General features: G+C 54.9%; 1 protein-coding gene across 1 annotated transcript; it reads left to right on the forward strand.

Annotated features, from left to right (window-relative positions):
• Positions 1-1,390: 1,390 nt before the first annotated feature.
• Positions 1,391-19,083, forward strand: LOC132021752 (alpha-1D adrenergic receptor). Its single transcript, XM_059406594.1, has 2 exons — positions 1,391-2,519; positions 18,431-19,083. The coding sequence occupies exons 1-2, from the start codon at positions 1,403-1,405 to the stop codon at positions 19,027-19,029; spliced, it is 1,716 nt and encodes a 571-aa protein (XP_059262577.1). The 5' UTR covers positions 1,391-1,402; the 3' UTR covers positions 19,030-19,083.
• The last annotated feature ends 1,649 nt before the right edge of the window (positions 19,084-20,732 follow it).

Here is a 20,732-nt window from a genome sequence, read left to right on the forward strand (position 1 = left end):
CCACACACCCCCTGCTCTCTGTCCTCCCTGTCCAAATCCTGGCCTGCCAAGTCCCACGCAGCCAACAAACCCAGTCACTGCTCTCGGGTCTTAACAATGTACTAATTTAATGTTCACATCATTAAGTAGACACTACTCTTATCTATTCTTACCCTCCTTTTACAAATGAAGAACTGAGACATGAAAAAGTTAAAGAGCTCCTAGGGTACATAGCCCAGATGTGGAGCCAGACATTTTGCCAACCCCCCACTCTGTAACCATCAGGCCAAGCGCCCTTTCCCACCCTCCAGCACTTCCTCCTTCCCCAGAAGGCTACTTATTTGTGTAACAAGGAAGTTTTATTCCGATATCTGATACGTAGTCAAGTAACAATGCCGAAGATGGTAGACATAAACCAGTGGGTGGTGGGCAGGGTCTGAGAGCCATAACCAAATGGATTCTTGTTCCTTTTCCCATCACAGACCAGCAGTGGCACCTGATCCCTCCCCAGGCTCTCCCCACTCCACCGCACTGGACAGAGGTGTTTGAGACCCTCGCCTGGCCTGTGGCCAGAGAGGAGTAAGGAAGTGCAGCAGATCCCTCCAGGCAGTCCCAAGAGGCGACCGCCGCCGTACTGCGCGCTCCGGTCCGCAGTCCGCAGATCCCGGGTGCTTGCTGCTCTCTGGCGGCCGGAGCCGGGAGCCCGGGAGCCCCGGGACCCGAGAATCGCGCCGTCTCCGCTCCGCGCGCCCAAGGGTACCAGCGAGTGACCGAGAGGCTGGGGAAAAGGGCGGGAGGAAAGGGGATGCGGCGGAGGGGAAAGGGAAGAGGCCCGCGAGGGGCGCGGGAAGGGGCGAGTTGCTGACGGCGAGAAGAGAGGGCGGTCGTGGGTACCCGCGGCAGGGCAGGGGTGGCTGCCGCGGGGTGGGAGCGGGTGCCAGCGCCGCGACCCCTCCGGACCCCGGAATTGCTGCTCGCCGGACTCGCGCTGCCCCTTCTCCCAGCGCGTGGGGCGCCCCCTCCCTCCGCGCCGGCCGCCCCCTCCTCCTTCCCCGCGCTGCCCCTCCTCCGTCCCGCCCCCCGCGCCCGGTCGAGAGCGCCGCAGTGGCTTTGCCTGCACTGCCCGGCCCCTGAGCTGCCGCTCTGCCCGCTCGCCTGGGCACGCTCAGAGAGCAGCGCGCGTCTCCGGCCCCGGCTCTCCGGTCCGACTCCGCCGCCAGCCTCGGGAGCTCCGGCCGCTGCCCCGGCCAGCCCCGCTCCGCTCGCGGACAGCGGCGCTTGGCGCTACAGGAACTCGGGCAGGACCCCGACGGGACCCGCGCGCCGGGCTGCAGCAGGAGCCCCGCGGCTATGCCCGGGGCCCCTCTCCTGGCCAGCCGCCTGTCCTGCGCCCGGGCCCGGCCCCCGACGGCCGCGCGCTGAGATGACTTTCCGCGACCTCCTGAGCGTCAGTTTCGAGGGACCCCGCCCTGACAGCAGCGCGGGGGGCTCCAGCGCGGGCGGCGGCGGGGGCGGCGCGGGCAGCGCGGCAGCCTCGGAGGGCCCAGCGGTGGGCGGCGTGTCGGGAGCCGCGGCGGGCGGCGGCGGCGGCGTGGTGGGTGCGGGCGGCGGCGAGGACAACCAGAGCTCCGCCGGGGAGCCTGGGGGCGCGGGCGCGGGCGGCGAGGTGAACGGCACAGCGGCCGTCGGGGGGCTGGTGGTGAGTGCACAGGGCGTGGGTGTGGGCGTCTTCCTGGCCGCCTTCATCCTCATGGCTGTGGCGGGCAACCTGCTGGTCATCCTCTCGGTGGCTTGCAACCGCCACTTGCAGACAGTCACCAACTATTTTATCGTGAACCTGGCCGTGGCCGACCTGCTGCTGAGCGCCACGGTGCTGCCCTTTTCAGCCACCATGGAGGTCCTGGGCTTCTGGGCCTTCGGCCGGGCCTTCTGCGACGTGTGGGCCGCCGTGGACGTGCTGTGCTGCACCGCCTCCATCCTCAGCCTCTGCACCATCTCAGTGGACCGCTACGTGGGCGTGCGCCACTCGCTCAAATACCCCGCGATCATGACCGAGCGCAAGGCGGCCGCCATCCTGGCCCTGCTCTGGGCCGTGGCCCTCGTGGTGTCCGTGGGGCCCCTGCTGGGCTGGAAAGAGCCCGTGCCCCCTGACGAGCGCTTCTGCGGCATCACGGAGGAGGCAGGCTACGCCGTCTTCTCCTCCGTGTGCTCCTTCTACCTGCCCATGGCCGTCATCGTGGTCATGTACTGCCGCGTGTACGTGGTAGCGCGAAGCACCACGCGCAGCCTCGAGGCGGGCGTCAAGCGAGAGCGCGGCAAGGCCTCTGAGGTGGTGCTGCGCATCCACTGTCGCGGAGCCAGCACGGGAGCTGCCGACGGGACGCACGGCCCGCGCAGCACCAAGGGCCACACCTTCCGCAGCTCCCTATCCGTGCGCCTGCTCAAGTTCTCCCGCGAGAAGAAGGCGGCCAAGACGCTGGCCATCGTCGTGGGCGTCTTCGTGCTCTGCTGGTTCCCCTTCTTCTTCGTCCTACCGCTTGGTGAGTGACCCGTCTCCCACCGGCCCCTTCCTTTGCTCCGTGAGCCTGCAGCTGTGCCTTCCCGGCACCCGGACTGGGATGGCCTTCCCAGGCGGAAGGTGACTCTCCACCTGGGCCCACAAGGTTGACTTAGCAACCTCTCTGGTGTCTTGGGCAGGTGCGCTTTGTGGTCGACAAAAGAGAGGCCCCTCGTGCTTGCAGGGTTCGTTTTGCAAGCTTTGAACTTCTGTCCTTCCCCTCTCAATGGCCATGACAAGCCCAGGGTTTGTTTTCACACTCCCAAACCCCTAAATATAAGAGATCTGTGGCATCTGTGTGGATGTCTGCTCCATAGGATGTGGTCAGCAGTGTACATGTTCCTCTAAATACCCCACCCAACACACACACACACACACACACACATGCCACACACATTCACAGACACAAATGCCAGCACCCAGTGGTGGGGTCAGAGTGCATGCTGGTGTCCCAAGCCCGTACCTCAGCAGGGACACGAAGCCACCTGCTTTCTCCAGGAACTCATTCAGTTCCTGGCCAGGAGACCCTCCCTTTCTGGTGTCTGTGAATGCTCTGGGCTCTCACTTCTGAAATCTCTTCTTGTAAGTAGGGAGGGGGCTGTGTGGGATCAGAAGGAAGGGGATAGGGACAAATTATCAAATGCAAAGTTAATATCGTTCATCATTGCTTCTGACATTGACTGAGTCCTTTAGCTCTCTTGAGAACTTTCCTGTTTCTCTCAGCAGCTTCCCTGCAGTCCTGGGAGGTGGGCGGCTGTTCTCAGGGGCTTTTTCCCCACCCCCTGAAGGTCCCTCCTGGAAACCTCAGGGCCGGGTCAGCTTAGGGAGGAGGAGGGGAGCATCGTCTCTGGGGACATATTTGCCCTGAGTCATTTTGCCCATGGCTGCAACCCCGGCCGGCTCAAGCTGGGCCTCCCCTGTCTTGCCCAGGCCTCGCTCCTTCCACACTGTGCAGCGGAGTCAGGAAGGGGACAACAGCTTCCCTCTGCTCCCCTGCAGGCCCTCTCCACACAGCGGCCATAGTGAACTTATATTATAAATTAGAGTGTTACTCTCTGCTAAAACCCCTCCATGCTTTCCAGCTGCCCTGGGAACAAAATCCAGACTCTCCACCATGGCCTGTGAGAGGGTGACCTTCAAATTTATTATTGTCCAAACCAAAACGAGACGTTATGAATATTTATGCTGGGATCCCAGGCACAAACCGGGACAGTGGGAGCAAACCCGAACGTGTGCTTCCCCTCCTGGAAGGAGGGCCCCGGGTGATGGCCTCATGGCTTTGCTTCCCTGCCCCTTGCTTGTTGTATGCCTTGGCTTCTCGGACCCTCTTCCGGTTCCTTACCTACATCGAGCTCCTGCTCCTGCACTTGCTCTTCCCTCCATCCCACCTGCCCTCCACAACCCCTCCTGGCTAACTTTAGGTCTCCGTTTAAATGTCCCCTCTTCAGAGAGGTCTTCCCTGATGCCTCAGCCCTTTGTGTCCTTCTCTGGTCTCTCTCCCTTGGGGCCCAAGTTTCTCTTTCTTTACTGTCTCCTGCGTGCTGCTTGTTTGGTGTCCCGGCCCTGCACTGGCCCCAGAGCTCTTCAAGGGCAGGGCCTGGGGTCATTTTCAAATCCACAGTGCCGGCACAGCGCCTGGCATATGAGGAACAATGTGGCACAACAAGGACCACAGGCTCTGGCACCAGACAGGCTGGGTTCAAATTCCAGCTTTGCTCCGACTGGCTCTGGAAGTTCCCGAACGTCTCTGTGCCTCTGCGTCCTCGTCTAGAAAATCAAGGTCATGGTGATGGTAGCAGGGCCCACGTGGGGACCCACCATGAGAATTCAGGAAGCTGCTGTGTGTAAATCTAACCATTGCTTGTCACGGGCTCCCTGCGAGCTAATGCTTTTGTAGTAGTCACTCTGAGTACATCGCTGACTTGAAAATCAGCCAGCCAGAGGCTGCTGTGAGGGTGTAGGGAGGCATGGACACTAAGCAACACACTTGGGGGCCAAGTAGGCAGGCAGGAGAAAGTCAGTGTGTCCCCACTCCTTTAGAAACCTGCCCCAGATTTAGTACCCTCCCCACAAAGCTCCCCACTCAGGTTCCTTTCCTCCCATCAACCAACCCCTTCCTTATCCATGCCCACCCTCATTCACCCCTCCCCCCACTTCACACTGCACCCCCATAGGGAATGATGGAGCTGTGTACAGAAGGCCACCTCCCATAATGTTCTTTTAACTTCTTTTAAAATTTCCAGTTACAGAATGATGCACAGATAACGAGAAAATGCTAGGCCGAGGGTCCCTGTACCCGTAATCACCCATACAGAACAGCTGTTCACGTGTTCCTATATTTGCCTCAGATCCCTTTCTCTGTTTCTCTTTACAAAGACATAGAACACAGACAAAAGTAAGTTCCCTCCTGCGGTCCCTTCCTCCTCTGCTCCCTCCCTCCCCAGAGGTAAATCTGGAGTCTGTCACCCCATTCATCTCTTTATACTCTTACCGCAAATATCTGTATCCATAGTAATGTATAGTATTGTCTTGTCTGCCTTTAGGATGTGTAGAATTGGCAGTATGCCGTGCACACCGTTCTTCAGTTTGCCTTTCTCATGCAACATTACCTCGCTGAGATTTACCTGGGCTGGTTCACTGTAGCAGCAGTACAGTATTCCATTCGAGAATATTCCATGGGGTGTTACGCAGTCTTGTGCTGAGCATTTGATTTTTCATAGTTTTCACTGTTCTGGTCAACACTGCAAAGGGCTCTTACTGTTTTTGTTTTTTGTTTTGGGGTTTTTTGTTTTGGGTTTTTTTGTTGTTGGGGGGGGGTGTTTTGAGGTTCAGAGCATGCTCCTCTTCCAGGAAGTCATCCTTAACTTTCCATGGCCTTTGGCTCTTTTTCAATCCCTCCATCTCTGCTGCTCCTCACACTTGGCGTCGGCCACCACCCCCCCCCCCCGGGCGTATCCTTGTCTCTTCCTTCCTACCAGTCTGGTTTGTGCCCAGCCTCCCGAGCCCCAGAGCAGAGCCCAGGGCCGCGGGTGGCGCCAAATTGAGTGGAATCTGGCAACAGTGAGCAACCAGGACAGAGGCCAAGCAGGGAGACAGAATATTCCGATCTTGCCTCTGCCATGGTGTGGCTGGGAGGGCGGTGCTTGCAGTGGGGGTGGCAGTGGCTTGAGGGCTGTGCAGAAAGGAGAACCAGCCAGGAGGTCCTGAGACACCCCCCCCCCCCCCGCATTGGGCCCAGGTCTGGAGAAGGGAAGTTCCTTTGAAGGAGCAGGGACAATTCAGAGCATCAACTCTGGGGAGGAATGTGGAATCCAAGGGTCTGGCATATGCTGGTAGGGGAGTGCCAAGATATGGCCAGGGTGGAGGAGGTTGAAACCTTGGATAAAGGGGACCAAGAAGGGGGTGGTTACCGAAGCAGGAGCATGGGGACAGAAAGAGGATGGAGGGGCAAAAAGAAGAGCGGGGCTAGGGGTAGAGCTTTGGGGAGCACCCACTTTGAAGGAAAGAGGTCAAGAAGGGGGCCACCAGAAAGAGTGGCATCTCCCTCCTCCTGGACCCTTGTTCCCAGGCCAGGTGTGATGAGCACCGGAGGTGGAGGGCTTGAGAAAGAGCAGTGTGTGCCAGCCAGGGCTATAGCCCATGGAAATGAAGGCACCTAGTAGGTCCACAACCCAGGGGTTGTCCAACAGACCCAGGGTGCCCCTCCCTGCTTGTCCACACTCAAAACCAAGAAGAAGCACGAGCCACAGCCGCAGTCTGTCACCTGCCTGACCTTTAGATGCCAGTCAACAAGGCCAGGAAGGAAGGTATTGGCTCCTTCCGGGGCACCCCGGGAGCTGTGTGTGGATGCAAGAGGCATCACTTGCCCTCATGAGGGGGTCCCCACCTGCCTGAGCCATTCACTCCATCCGCGTGCCCACGCCCCCTGGAGTGCCCAGGACAGCCCTGTTATGCCTGCCGAGTGGTATGATTACTAGCAATGCTCCCCTTTCACCCTCAAAGGTGTTCCAGGCTGAATGACAGAATATAGGGTCACCAATCCTTGGGGCCTTTGGAGGAGGGGCTCTGGGCAGCCCTTCTCAAGACAGGCAGGCAGTCCCTGCTCTCACCTCAGCAAGCTGACGTGGAACTGGGTGCCTTAGAAAATTACAGGATGTCGTGTAAAAGTCCCTTCTGACACCTAGAGGAACCCAAACTTACAGAATGCACATATGGAAAGGGGCAGCAGTTCTGCAGACTTCCCTGGGGAAAGGGGGTTTGGTAGGGGTGCAGCGGGTGGGAAGGGCCCCTGATGAAAGCCTCTGCCCTAGGGCACTTCGTGTGAGAGGCTTCTCACCCCCAGAGGTCTGGGCCAGCCTTTGGGGGCAGAAATCCCTGCGAGCAAGAGGGGAACAGAGAAACTGGGGAGAAACCTTGCCCCAGCAAGTGCCCATCTGCACAAGAGCTCTCTTCCTCTCCCAGGCACCTCCAGACGCATCTTCTCTTGTGGGTTCACTGCATCAGGCTCAGGTCCCCCCTTAGCCATCCCCAGAGGTGGACCTGTCCCCTGGAACATACACATACACACGGACATGACAGCCGCCCCCCCCCCCCCGCCGCCTGCCTCCAAGCTCCCTTCCATTGGGCAGGTCACTGAGCCTGATTGGCCTCTGAATGTGCACGCTCGTGCAAAGTAGCCTCAGAGGCTCACAGCCCATGGCGCCCTCCCAAACACGCCTCAAGGTGGGCAAGCTGTCTGGAGGCTGATGTCAGAAGTCCTGGGACAGCCCAGCTGCTGTCCCAGACCCCACATCTAGCCATCTGTGAGCCATACCTGGGCTTCCTTCCCGGCCGGTCAGGCTCGGCCCTGTAATATCGCCATCCTGCCCACCCCTGGATTTAGTTAGGGGCTCCTTCCTGCTCCCCAAATATTCTGTACATGCTTTGATGACAGGACATTGTAATTGCTAGTATTCTTACACATATCACAAAGCGGCAGGACAGAGGAAACTATACATATACAGACATAGAAAAGTAGAGGGGCCTGTCGCCTTGGAGGCATGAAGTGGAGAGTCCATGGCAAGAGGAGTCCCGAGATGAGACAGGATGCCATCAACAGGTGGAGTAAATAAATTGTGCTGTGTTGTTAAATTTGCTGAACTACTATACAGCTAGGAAAAATAACGCAATGTGGATGGATTTCAGGGACACTATGCTGGACCAGCTGAGCCAGATCTGAAATTAAAAGCACACAATCTACACGATTCTGTGTATACGAAGTTCAGAAACCAGCAAAACTAGTTGATGATTAAAGTCAGGTTGGTGGGTATACGTATTGGCTGGAAGAGGGAGCAAAGAAACCTTCCGAAGGGTTGAGAATGTTCTAGATCTTGGTCTGGGCAGGGACTACCTTAGCATGTGCATATGTAAGTCATCAAGCTATACTCTTAAAACTTTATAACTTGACTGTCATAATCTGATGCCTGAATTAGAAAGAGAGAAGGCGGGAGGAGGCAGGAGACAGGCTTTAGCCACGCCGAGGAGTCAGTGTCCAGACTGGCAAACACGCGTGGGCAGCCGGCTAGAGGGGGTCGATTCCTCATGTGCATCTGAGCGTTGGCCAAATGCCAAAGGACTCCTCTGCAGATGTTCCCTGAGGTCACGTGGGGGTCTACAGTCACAGGGGGATTGGTAAGGGATGCTTGGTGGCAGGTCCTCAGCAATGCCATTAAATATCTCCTGGCCCAAAAGCCTGAAAAAAGGGCTGGCATCACATCTCCTAACTGTGCCTTTGTGACACCTGGCACATAGTAGGTGCTCAGTAAACATGTGCAGAAGGCAGAAGTGGTGGATCTCATAGCCTCTTCACATCCCCCATGCCAAGGGTCTGAGTGGTAAAGCACAGTACACTCTTTCTTTTTGGTTTTCTTTTATTCGGATAAGAACACTTAACCTGAGATCTACCCTCTTAACAAGTTGTGACGTGTACAATGCACTGTGTTAGCTGTAGACACAGTGTTGCATAGTAGAACTCTGGAATGTAGTCATCTTAAGTGAAACTTCATTTATTTTTTTTAAGATTTTATTTATTTATTTGACAGAGATCACAAGTAGGCACAGAGGCAGGCAGAGAGAGAGAGGGAGAAGCAGGCTCCCCGCTGAGCAGAGAAGCCCGGTGCGGGGCTCGATCCCAGGACCCTGAAATCATGACCCGAGCCAAAGGCTTTAACCCACTGAGCCACCCAGGCGCCCCTGAAACTTCATTTATGCTGATGGATCAGCAGCTCCCTAGTCCCCCTCCTCCCAGCCCCTGCCATTGCTCTCTCTGATTCCAAGGACCCAGCTTCCACAATGTCAACCCAAGCCCAGCCTTGGTGCATCCCAACCTCCACCCACCATCCCAGCACTGAGAATTATTCTGTTTTGTCTTATTTTGGTTTTGAGGGTTATTTTGAAGAACATCCAGAAGCCTTATCAGTTCATCTATAAATTCTTCAATATACATTTCTAGAACTCAAGAAGTTTTTTTGAAAAAATAACCACAACCCATTATAACACATAGAAATAGTTGTTTAAGGGCAAATATGGTCTTCGTAGTGTTCAGATGTTGCCAGTCGCGTCATAAATGTATCATTTGTTTGACTCAGGATCTGAGAAAGGTGCCTGTGTTGCATGTGGTTGATTTGCCCACTTGGTCTCTTTAATTGGTAAGATTCCCCTCCTCCCACCTTTTCCTTGCAATTTACTTAGTGAAGAAACCAGATCATGTGTCCCGAACAGGTGCCCACGGTCTGGAGTCTGTGTCCCCGTGGGGCCATTCAGTGTGTCCCTCTGGTCCGTGTACTTCCTGTGAACCGGCTCAATCAGAGTAAGTTTCAGTGTTTGGACCAAGAATTCTTCCCTTTTGTGCTGTTACGAGTGGTCAGTGACCCCGGTACCTGATAAGACGTCTCAGGTTCAGCTCGTACTTCTCTTCCCCCAGAACCTAGAAGCAACCATTTCTTCAAAGAGCCTCGGTCCCTTTTAGTGGTAAATGATCATTTAGAGATCACCGTCTGAGCTCTCAGCTGCTCAGTGAGACTGAGTTGGCCCCTGAATTAGCAGACAGAGCTAGTACATTTTATTTTTTTTTTGGTAAAAAAAAAAAAGTACACCACTAACGGGATGTACCTAGGAGCCGCCCCTCCGCCCACATCCCCCCAACAGCAGAAGGGCATCCAGGGCCAGACAAATAGTTCTCTGCCAGCCCCACAGAGTTCATGAGTCCTAAGGCAAACACGGGGGCACAGGATTTCTGATCTATTCCCAGTCCATCTTGAGCCAGAGTATCCGTCGATTACCTCTCACCATGGAAAACTGGCACTGCAAGGAATTCAAGAGAATTGGCTTGACACAGCTGGCCCCATGGTGCCCTCACATCACCCCTTCATGTTCACACAATCCAGCAGAGACCAGGCCCCTCGGGCGGTCACCTCTTCCTGACAGCCTTCCATGATTGTGCCCACTTCAAAATGACCTTATCTCCTACCACTCTCCCCTTCCCCTTCTCTGTTCCAGTGATCCAACATCTTGGTTGTCCTCCAACATCTCAGGTTCCCTGTTGCTTCAGGGCCTTTGCACATGCCCTTCCACTCTCTGGCATTCTCTTTCCTCACGTTGATGTGTGGCTCAGTCCCCCCTCGGGGTCTTTAGGTCTCAGCTCAAGTGTGCTTGATTAGAGAGGTTTATTTGACCCTTTACAGTATAGCAAAGAGGTTTGCCAGCAGCAGATGTCCCAGGCTCTCTTGGCAGAGGAACTACTGAGCTTCAGAGTCAGAGCCACTGAGCAAGCAGTTGAGAGAAGGGGAGAGAGACAGGCTGCATGGGGTGGGGAATTCCTTCTCTCCCAGCCCTACTGGTGAGAAGACACCTGACCATCCAGGAGAATGTGGTATTTCTAACTGCACTCTATCTCTCTGGCCAGAGAGAAAAGGCTGCCTGTGAATAGAAAAGTCCCCAGTGATGGAATGGGTGGGAAAGGGGCAGGCTGGGGTGCAGCCTGATATTTCATGGTCGGCTGCAAGTTATGAGCAAGCCTGGCTGTGAATTCTGACATTCTGCCAAGAACAAGTTCCCTTCTGGTGGTGCCAGAAGAAAGCTGTTAATCACACAGCCCGCCCCATGGCTTCACAACTGTCATTCCCCAGCGAGGCTCGGCCAGCTCGGCCGCCTCTAGCCTAACCAGCATCTCAGTAGCATCTCCATCTCCTAGACCTGGACATCTCTGGTCCTTAGGTGTGGAGGCTGGCTTGGGGATCATCAAGGCTGCAAACACAAATCTCACGGGCTGCCTCAGTTTCCCCAACAATGTGTGGGCCTGGTTGGCCCAGCCACCATGCCACAGAATGAGCCTACCTGTTGACATAAGAGAGAGGCCCTGCCTTTTGTGGCTAGTAGCTACCCAGCCCCCCTCAACATTAGGTTAGACTCTTGACTGAGGCGCCCCAATATAGGAAATGGGGGAAAGAAGATGGGAGCAAGACTGATGGGACACTCGCATGAGAGCAAGGCCGAGAAGAGAGAAGCAAGCAGGAGTTGGGTCTGTGCTCATCTCCCACCTGTGTTCTTACTACTCCTCACAGGTGCCTAGAGGTGATCCCTCAGCCCCCGCTGAGGGTCAGGCACCTGTGTTAGAGGCTGGGATGAAAACAGCCATCAGTTTCATTGCTGCCTTCAAGAAACTGATCATCTAGGAGGGTAGATGGAACAGTAACAAATTTTATTAAATTGCGGACTTGCATAAAAGAGCAGGTAACCCAGGGAGGTAACCTTGGGGAGGACGCCAGCCCCAAGGCTCGAGGGCTGGGAAGGACGAAACAGTTGGGGCCAAGCAGAAAGGCAGAAGGAGCCCAGCCCCCTATGGGAGGACCTGCTCTCAGCTTCATCTCTCAGCTTTTGTCCAAATCTGGAGGGGAGCGCAGACAGCACTGGGTTCTAAAAAGTCTTGACTGCAGGGGCACCTGGGTGTCTCAGTGGGCTAAGCCTCTGCCTTTGGCTCAGGTCGTGATCTCAGGGTCCTGGGATCAAGCCCCGCATCAGGCTCTCTGCCCAGCAGGGAGCCTGTTTCCTCCTCTCCCTCTGCCTGTCTCTCTGCCTACTTGTGGTCTCTCTCTCTCTCTCTGTCAAATGAATAAATAAAATCTTTAAAAAAAAAAAAAACTTGACTGCAACTGCAACACAAGAAAGCTTGGGGTTAGTCCTCAGACCCGCTGGAAGCCACTTGCAGTTTTCAGAGGTTTAAGGAGAGAAACCAATTTTAGAAAAAGCCTCCAGCAGCTGTGTGCGGAGTGGAGAGGCCACAGGACCCTTGGGGGCCATCGCAGCCATGCAAACAAAATGAGACGCCAGGCTAAGCAAAAGCCTCAGGAATGAGGTGAAGGGAAGGACCGTGCTAGAGACAAAATCAAAGGCACCTGGCATGATGGCCAGTTGGACACGGAGAGTAGAGAAGAGGGACTCACTGAGCAAACTCGGCAAGTGCCCAGCACCTACTGTGTGTTCAGTGTGCTCAGGAGGGCTTCAGGGCCATGGGAATGTAGTGCCAAGCAAAACAGGCACAAGTGCTGCCCTGGGGACTTGGCCGCAGACAGAGATGCTGGACAAAATGAAAACTCAAACAGTATGGGAGGAGGCGGGTAGGTGCCACGGAGAGCAATAGCCCCAGTTGAGGGGGATGGGAAGTGCTGGGGTGGGGGAGGGCAATTCGATTTTACGTGAGAAGCCAGGGAGACCTCACTGCAAAGCTGAGCACACGAGCCTTGTGGATATCTGGGCAAAGAAGATGATGAGGAAAAGCAAGTGCAAAGGCCCTGTGGTGGGAGTGTGCCTGGCATATCCAAGAAGTAAAATGGAGGGCAGTATGGCTGGAATAGAGTCAGGGGGTTAGGAAGGGAGGATGGCAGAGGGGTTGGGGGGCCACATGTCGAGCTGTGTAGGTTGTAGGCTTTTACTGGGAGGGGGAAGGGTAGCTCTTAGAGGGTTTTGGAACCTAAGAAGTGACTTGATCCATTTTTTTTAAGATTTTATATATTTATTTTACAGAGAGAGATCACAAGAGGGCAGAGAGGCAGGCAGAGAGAGAAGAAGCAGGCTCCCTGCTGAGCAGAGAGCCCGATGTGGGGCTCGATCCCAGGACCCTGGGATCATGACCTGAGCCAAAGGCAGAGGCTTTAACCCACTGAGCCACCCAGGCGCCCCATCCATTTATATTTTTAAAGAATCGCTCTAGCTCCTGGGTTGAGGATAAAAAGCAGGGTATACGCACAGGGAGGAGGGTAGCTATTGAGTTCTGACCTTGCGTCCTTCCTCTCTGCCCTCGGTGACTCCTTTCTATAACCACTACCCTCATCATTGTTCTGCAAACATGCCAGGGCCACTGCAGGGCCTTTGCACAGACTATTCTCACTGCCTGAAAAGCTTTTCCCCCCCATGTGTCCACATGCTCAATTCAGCCCTTTCCTCAAATGTGATATCCTCAGCAGGATGTCCTGCTTTCCTGGCCACCTTATCCAAAATCTATCCCACCCCACACAGACACACAAATACACACCTCCTAGCTTCTTTCCCTGCTTTACTTCTCCTTAGCATATTTAATTATCTGATATGTTTGCATTTTCCTTGTTTATCCTGTGTCTTGCCAGCCTGGCCTAGTGAAATGTAAGCTTCATGAGGTCAGGGTAAGTGTGACATGGCCATAGATACCCAAGTGGAGAGGTCTGGGAGGCAGTTAGACCTGAGTCTGGGGAGAACCGTCTGAGCTGGAGATAGAACTTATGGGCATTCTCATCTGAAGTTGGTATTTAAACCCATGAGCTGGGATGAAATCACCAGGAGAATGTGAAGGGAAGAGATTCCGGACTTCGGAGAAGGGCACTCTTACATTTAGCAGTGGGGATGTGCAGAAGCAGCAGCAGAGGTCATGGCTACGGAGTAGAAAATCCAAGAGTGTAGCACCCTGGGAGATGAGATGGCACCGGGTGAGACGAGAGGAGTCGGTGAGGGAGGGGGTGGATGAGAGCTGTGTTCGCAGGACAGGAGGAGCAGGGATCTACAGCAGAGCAGTGAAAAGCAGGTGGGGAAGGGAAGTAGGCAGGTGTGGGCAGAAAAGAGAGAGGGGATGAGGTTGTAGCCCGAGACCCAGCAGAGAGGGTGCAGCTGGGACAGGGGCACGCTTGAAGGGGACGGATGGACGGAGGGTACCACCACACAAGGAGGCATGCTGACCCTGGGCAGGAGAAACCTCCTTCTTACCAAGGAGGCGAGGTGAGGAAGGCTTGAGCAAGTGCGCAACTTCTTGGCTGCTCTTTCCTCTGTGAAATGGGAAGTGATCGGCGGCTCCGGAAGAGGCAAAAGGGTGGAGTAAAGGCTCAAGGAGATGGTGCTGGACTTGGGGAAAGCAGGCTGAGGGTGAGGAGCCAGGTCCCTGGAAGCCCCAGACAGAGCTGAGTTCGGGAACCCTAACATACTCAGGGAGTGGGTAAATCACTCCAGAGTTCAAGTCTGGGTGAATACGTATACAGCCCAAATCCAGAAGGATGTGGACATGGGAGGGTTGAGAAGGGAACATGGGGGGAGTGGTGAGTGACTAGGAGACTCAGCTAAGCAGGGATGATAGGAGAAATCCAAGGGCTGGCAGAAAGTCCAAGTGCAGATAAGAAAGAGAGGACGAGAGGCTGCAGTCGCAGTGGAAAACAGGTTTTAAGTGAAGAAAGGAAATGCTCAGGTTTATCTTTTAAAAGCCCCCCCACCACCACCACCAGGGGCGTCTGGGTGGCTTAGTTCGTTGGGCATCTGACTCTTGGTTGGGCTCAGGTCATGGTCTCATGGGTGGTGGAATCGCCCCACATCAGCTCCAAGCTCAGCTGCTTGGAGACTCTCTCCCTCTGTCCCCCTCCCCTCTCTTTCTCTCTCCAAGATAGAGGAGTAAATCTTTAAAAATAAAAATAAAAATAATAAAAGGATTGTTTTTATAATCCTATAATTAGGGGGTGGCATAAAGGGGGGAGGGTCCAGGACCAATAGGAGTTGGTGATGGATGGGATGCCGGGTGTGACAGAGAGAGGGGTTGGAATGTATGAAGCACCAGTGATGGGCTAAGTACATGTGGAGAGCTTACCATTTAGAGATGAGATAGGCATGCGGTGCCTGACTGGCTTATCTGGGAGGAGCATTTGACTCTTGATCTCAGGGTCATGAGTTCAAGCCCTACATTGGGTATACAGATTACTTAAATAAATAAACATTTTTTTCTTTTAAAGATAAAGTAGACAGGAAACTGATAGTCGCCTGCTATGTTCTTGGCACTTAGACGTGAGAAGATGTGCTATAGGGAAAGTACCCCTAACTGTGGGGTTGGGAAGGGTGGTGTACAGAGGGCTTCCAGGTGGAGGTGTCGTTGGAGCTGGCACTAACAGGTGGAAGGAGGCAGTACAATCCGGGAGGAGCAGGAGCAAAAGCACCCAGGCAAGCCTGGGGAGGCCACTGTGGTCAGAAGGTGGCGAGAAGTCAGCGCAGCCATTCAGCTGATGCACAGGAAGACGAAAGACTGCTGAGGGAAGTAGGAGCCATAAGAGAAAGGGGAGCGAGGGTATGAAGCCGGGAGCCAGAGGAGCGGTGGGAGGCTAAGGGAGGCTGCCCCACACAGGCCTCTGTTTCCAGTGACAGTTGCCAAGTTGAGTTAGCGGGACTGGGCTTTCTGCTGGCAGGGAAGTCTGTGGGAGAGGGAGCCAGGTCAGGGCAGGAAAGGGGGCTGCCAGGCACTGAGAGACAGTGGCCTTGTCTCAGAGCCCCCAACTGCTCAGTGGGGCTTTCCTGTAGCTGGGCTCAGGGGCTGGCACAGGTGGGTGCCAGGCCGCTGGAGAGAGAGAAGGCATATAGGCAAGGTTGACCTAAGTAACCACAAGTCAGAGGGGTTGGGAGAGCAGAAAGCTGGGAGTGGCCAAAAAGGGGCTTGTCCACTGATGACCCCACGGCTGGGTGACATTGCAGGGACAATGCCCATGAGCCAAGGGCCCATCCTCAGGGGTCTCAGGGCAGCTCCCCATTTCATCTATGCATGCCAAGAGCAGGGATGGGTTCGCAGCCCCCTGGAACCCAGAGGTCTTGGCCAGAGGTTCAAGCTAAGCACATGGAACACCAGATGCTGTCAGTGTCCCCTCCATGCCATCCCCTGGACCTTCAGGCCACATCAACCAATTTCCATCCAAAAACCTGCCCGCATCTTTGCCCGGCTCCACCCACCCAAACTCTCATCATCCACGTACACAGCAGGCAGGAAGCGTGGGAAATGAACACCTCAGGGAGCAGCACAACCCGTGCCTGATGAATGAGGGTGTAGACACCCTGCCTCCCTCACCCTGCTGCTGGGACCACTCTGAGGTTCCTGGACTTCCTGGTGTCCCAGAGCTCCCAGTGGCATTGCACCCCAGTTGCTCACAATGAGCAACTTGCCCTTGAATCCTTGTCTCGGGGTCTGCTTCCAAAGCCCAAAGTAAGGCAAGAAGCTCAGCAGGACAAGGAAGAAAATCTGGGGACAGGAAGGCTGAGTGTGGATCCCAGGTCTGCAGCAAGCTTCTGCACAGGTTGCTTGAACATAAAATAGAACAGTGTTTATTATGGCTGAGGGCATCCTCACAATATGCTGTGTCGCCCACAAATCTGAGCAAAAACCACGCAGATAACAGCACTGTTCGGCCGGCTCCGGGCTTGCAGCTGAACGCATAGTCCACTGATTTGTCATCCTGGGCTAAATATAAAAGAACCATGGCCTGAGTCAGAGTTATTTTGAGCACTGTGTCTTACTTTGCGGCCACCGAGGGATGCTATTCAGAGGGCCACCTTCCTGGGGGCTGAAGTCAACCCTGGTGGCCCCCAGGGCCAGGGACAACTGTCTAACTCCGCTCCTAGGGGGAAGTTGCCTCCTCAGCATATGCTGACAGATGCCCCCGCCTCCCCCAAACCCACCAGGTCTTGGCTTCTATTTCTGGCTACTCTCCAGATCCGGGAACTGGTCTCTTCCTGGGGCGGAGCTGTCCTCCCTCAAAAGCCACCCAAGAGGGAGAGGGGAAGTAAAGCAACACTAGTGTTTATTAAGAGCCTGCGAAGTTCTGCGCCCTGAAATGCGTGAATCTTCACGACATCCCTTCCAGAGAACTGTTACTGGATTTGGATTTCGCAGAAAGCGTGAGACTTGCTCAGGGCTGCGTGACTGCGGTCTCAATGGCCTGTGCCTCGTGACGCTGGGCAACTCTCCTTCTTCTGCCACTGCCACTGCCACCGTGGGTCTTGGCACCAAGAATTCTCTATTTGGTAGGAGGTGGGTGATGGGCAAGTGCTCCCAGGTCAGAGAGGGGATAATGGTGCCTCTGCCCCCTCAATAGGGGACCTGCTTTCATTTCTCTGGGGGCCAAGGGAGGAGAGAGCACGGCCCAAGATTTGTCAAGGCCCCCTGGCCCTGGCCCACTCAGTCTCACGGGCACCTACAACTTTTGTCCCTGGTGGGATGTGCCTGTCACGGTCCCCTCCCCCGCGGCTGCTGAGGATGTGAAAACGAGAGTGGTTTTGGCTTTCTGCCCTTGCGTTTTGTCCGGTGTCTTTTGAAGACATGACCCCCTCAGGTCAGTGATGGGGATGACAGGGGAGAAGTGGGCAGGGAGGAGGATCTTTCTGACAGAGCTCAGGTCCTAGTGCACACACCCCTACCTGCCTGGCACTCAGCTCCCTCAAAGCTACCCCCAGAAGCCCTCCCTGACCACTTCCCCTGGGATGGCCCCACTGACCTCCATTCCAACAGCCATGGGCATTGTGTTTACTGAGGCTTAATTCTAGGCTCTTGTCTCCCACCTGCTTGAAAACATCCATGGCTCCGAACTACCCACAAATACATGTGGAAATTCCCAGTACTTCAGGCCCTTTACCATCTATCCCAAATGATGTTGTTCTTGGTGTATCCCACAGGACATTCCCAGGCCCCCAGGTGTACTCCTCTTGCCCACCTGTCCCCTCCTCTGCTGTCTCCCTCTGTCCCTCCTCATCTCACCACACTCCTGTCCATCCTCTGAGAACCCTGAAAGCTCCCCGGCCTCCATGCTGAGCACTACCATCACCCTGTCTTCATTTCCTTGGTAGTTTATGCACATGGGTGCTCAGGGAATGCAGCCATGCTTGATGTGAGCCCAGCACAGTGCCTGACGTGGAGCATGCCTTGGTCAACATTTAATTCAAAGGCGCTTACCCTTTTAGTGCCACAGACAGCCCTGCGCATCTGGCAAAGCTTGGCAGGGGGCCCTTCTCAGGGTTATGCTTTCAAATGCATAAACTAAAATACAAGAAATTGCAAAGAAAACTGATTTGGTTGAACACATCAAAATATTTGTGAATGAAATCTGTGAGTTAGTAAGTCATTTGCTTCTAGGTTAGGGCAGTAAAAGGATCTAGGGGTGCATTCGGATGTCTGTCGTTTCCAAATAGTGAGCAGCGTGGACAGCGTTTCAAAGCGTCTGCAACAACTGAATGTGACAGGAAAATATCTGGCAGGAACTGCTCATAGCAGGTCGAATCCTAGGAAACTGCCAATCTTGCACCCGTTTTGAGCTCCAAGAACCTTGATTGCATATGGCTCGGTCTCCTCCTGCACATGTTTGTTGCCGACACACGTCTTGAGGGAAATGAACAGTATCGGGTAGAAGTGAGTAAAATGGAAAATGATTTTTCCTCATCCAAGTTCATGGACCCCTCGAATTATATCAGGGACCCCTTGGGAAGAGAGACCTTGAGAGACCCGAGTTCACGACGCCTTTGTGCCCAGGGGCTACCTAGGCTTCCCTCTCCCCAAGCCTCCGTCTAACAGGCGTGACTCTCTGTCCTCCCCTTCCCCAGGTTCCCTGTTCCCGCAGCTGAAGCCGTCGGAGGGCGTCTTCAAGGTCATCTTCTGGCTTGGCTATTTCAACAGCTGCGTGAACCCGCTCATCTACCCTTGCTCCAGCCGCGAGTTCAAGCGCGCCTTCCTCCGCCTGCTGCGCTGCCAGTGCCGGCGTCGCCGGCGCCGCCGTCCCCTCTGGCGCGTCTACGGCCACCACTGGCGGGGTTCGACCGCGGGCCCGCGCCCTGACTTTGCTCCCGGCCCCGACGCCGCGCCCCCTGGGGCCCCGCTGGCCCTCACCGCGCCCTCGGCCCCCGGCTCCCCCGACACGCCAGAGGCGCAGGCTCCCGTCGCCGGTCGTCGAAAGCCGTCCTGCGCCTTCCTCGAGTGGCGGCTGCTCGGGCCATTCCGGAGACCGACCACCCAGCTGCGTGCCAAGGTCTCCAGCCTGTCGCACAAGATCCGCGCCGGGAGCGCGCGCTCAGAGGCCGCCAGCACCCTGCGGGCGGAGGTGGAGGCGGTGTCCCTGGGAGTCCCCCAGGACGTGGCCGAGGGCGCCACCTGCCAGGCCTACGAACTGGCGGACTACAGTAACCTCCGGGAGACTGATATTTAAGGACCCTGAGCGAGGCCGAGGAGTGTGCTGGGGGAGGAGAAAAGGGGCTGCGGGTGGGGGAACGGGGGTAGGGGGCGGTGAGGGAGGCTGGCTTTGTTCAAGAGGCCCCCGGCCGGATCAGGGACGGGACACTGATTAGGGTGGCTGCTCTGGGGCCTCCCCGAGGAACTGAGGCGGGGAAACGTGAAAAGTTGTGGCCCCCTCCTGGACACGGGTGCCTGGAGCTCCTCCTTTTGGAGGAAGGGGCTGCGGGTTCCGGGAGGGGGGGGCCTTTGCTCCCAGTCGTTTGAGAAACACTGCCCCATCCATGCCCTGAACCCTGGACAGACAACCTCAAGTGTGGCAAGGCAAGCCCACCCCTCCTCTTGGGGGAGATGGGGCGCAAAGGCCCTGCCTGGTTGTTTCCAGTCCTCCCCTAGGGAAAAAGTCAGTGGAACCAGGGTTTCTCAATGGACACAATTTCTCCTTACTGCCTGGAGGAATCCAGTGGACCTGCTGCCACCATCAATTTCGTGGCAGATTGGATGACTGTCCTACAAGCCTGTTGTATTTACCCATGGACCCACTCCCCCTACAGAGGCTCCTCCACTCATACCCCATCACCTGGCCCTGCCCCTCATTATCTCCCAAGGGCCTTACTGTTTACACTCTGTACATAGTGCCTGTGCCCATCACTTCTTGCCGGGATCTGGAGCCATCAAATGGGGAGAGTTTTATTTGTCATTTTGAGACATATTTATTGGTAAGAGTACTTCTATTTTGTCCAAACTGTGCAAACAGTCCCTCTTTAGCTTGTAAACCCATAAAGAACCACCCTTTTTTTTTTTTTTTTCCTGAACTCCTTCAAATTCTAAAGCCCCACAAGAGGATAGATTGGGTCTGCATTCACCTTTCTAATTTCAACTTAACTATCTCTTTAACTGATGGCTGCTATCCTCTAGGACTTTCAGCATGACCAAAGGACTCAGGGGTTTTGTTGGCTTTTAAAATTTACATGATTCGTCTTGGGAACCAAATAGTAATCGTAAGCATAAGTTTTTGCTTTGTCAGTCTCCCCAGATGAAACTGTGATGCCCTGAGGGCCTCCGTGAGGAAGGTGGCCATCAGTTAAATGGGTGGAACGTGAAAAAATATACAAGCCCAAGTAGACAAGTATACATGGTGAGTGAGAGAACACCTACCTAAACCATGCTTGTTGGTTTTGAGTGAATGTCCAACACTTGCTGCATTCTCAAGAGATTGCAGGTAATTCAGTCTTCAGCTGGATAACATCAACCACATACATACAGTCAGAGTGGTGTTGATGACTGTGATCCAGTGGAAAGCTGGTTAGGTGATACCCCAGGGTGTCTGGAAGTAGGAAGGTTCTAAAACTGGAAGAGCCAGCTGCTGGGGCCAACATGGACCAATATTTTGAACCAGAAGTTTCCATCCTGTACTGAGGAAGTCATCTGTTTGGAAGGTCACCACAATTTTAGACCTCTCATCCCATTTTATAAGGTAAAAAGATAGCCAAGAGCAGACATGTCCTACTGTGGGTCTGCAGCAGGTTCTAGACTTTCAGGACTTGCATCCCCCCAAGGCACAGGAAGGACGGTTTAAGGCAGGTGCTGGGAATATAATGCACACCCCAAAAAGGGCCCACTTTATAGCACATTGACCACCCTAAAGCTGGGGACACTAAGGGACAGTCCTTGCTATCT

This window comes from Mustela nigripes, chromosome 7 (assembly GCF_022355385.1).
Source record: "Mustela nigripes isolate SB6536 chromosome 7, MUSNIG.SB6536, whole genome shotgun sequence".
In the NCBI taxonomy this organism is placed as follows: Eukaryota; Metazoa; Chordata; class Mammalia; order Carnivora; family Mustelidae; genus Mustela; species Mustela nigripes.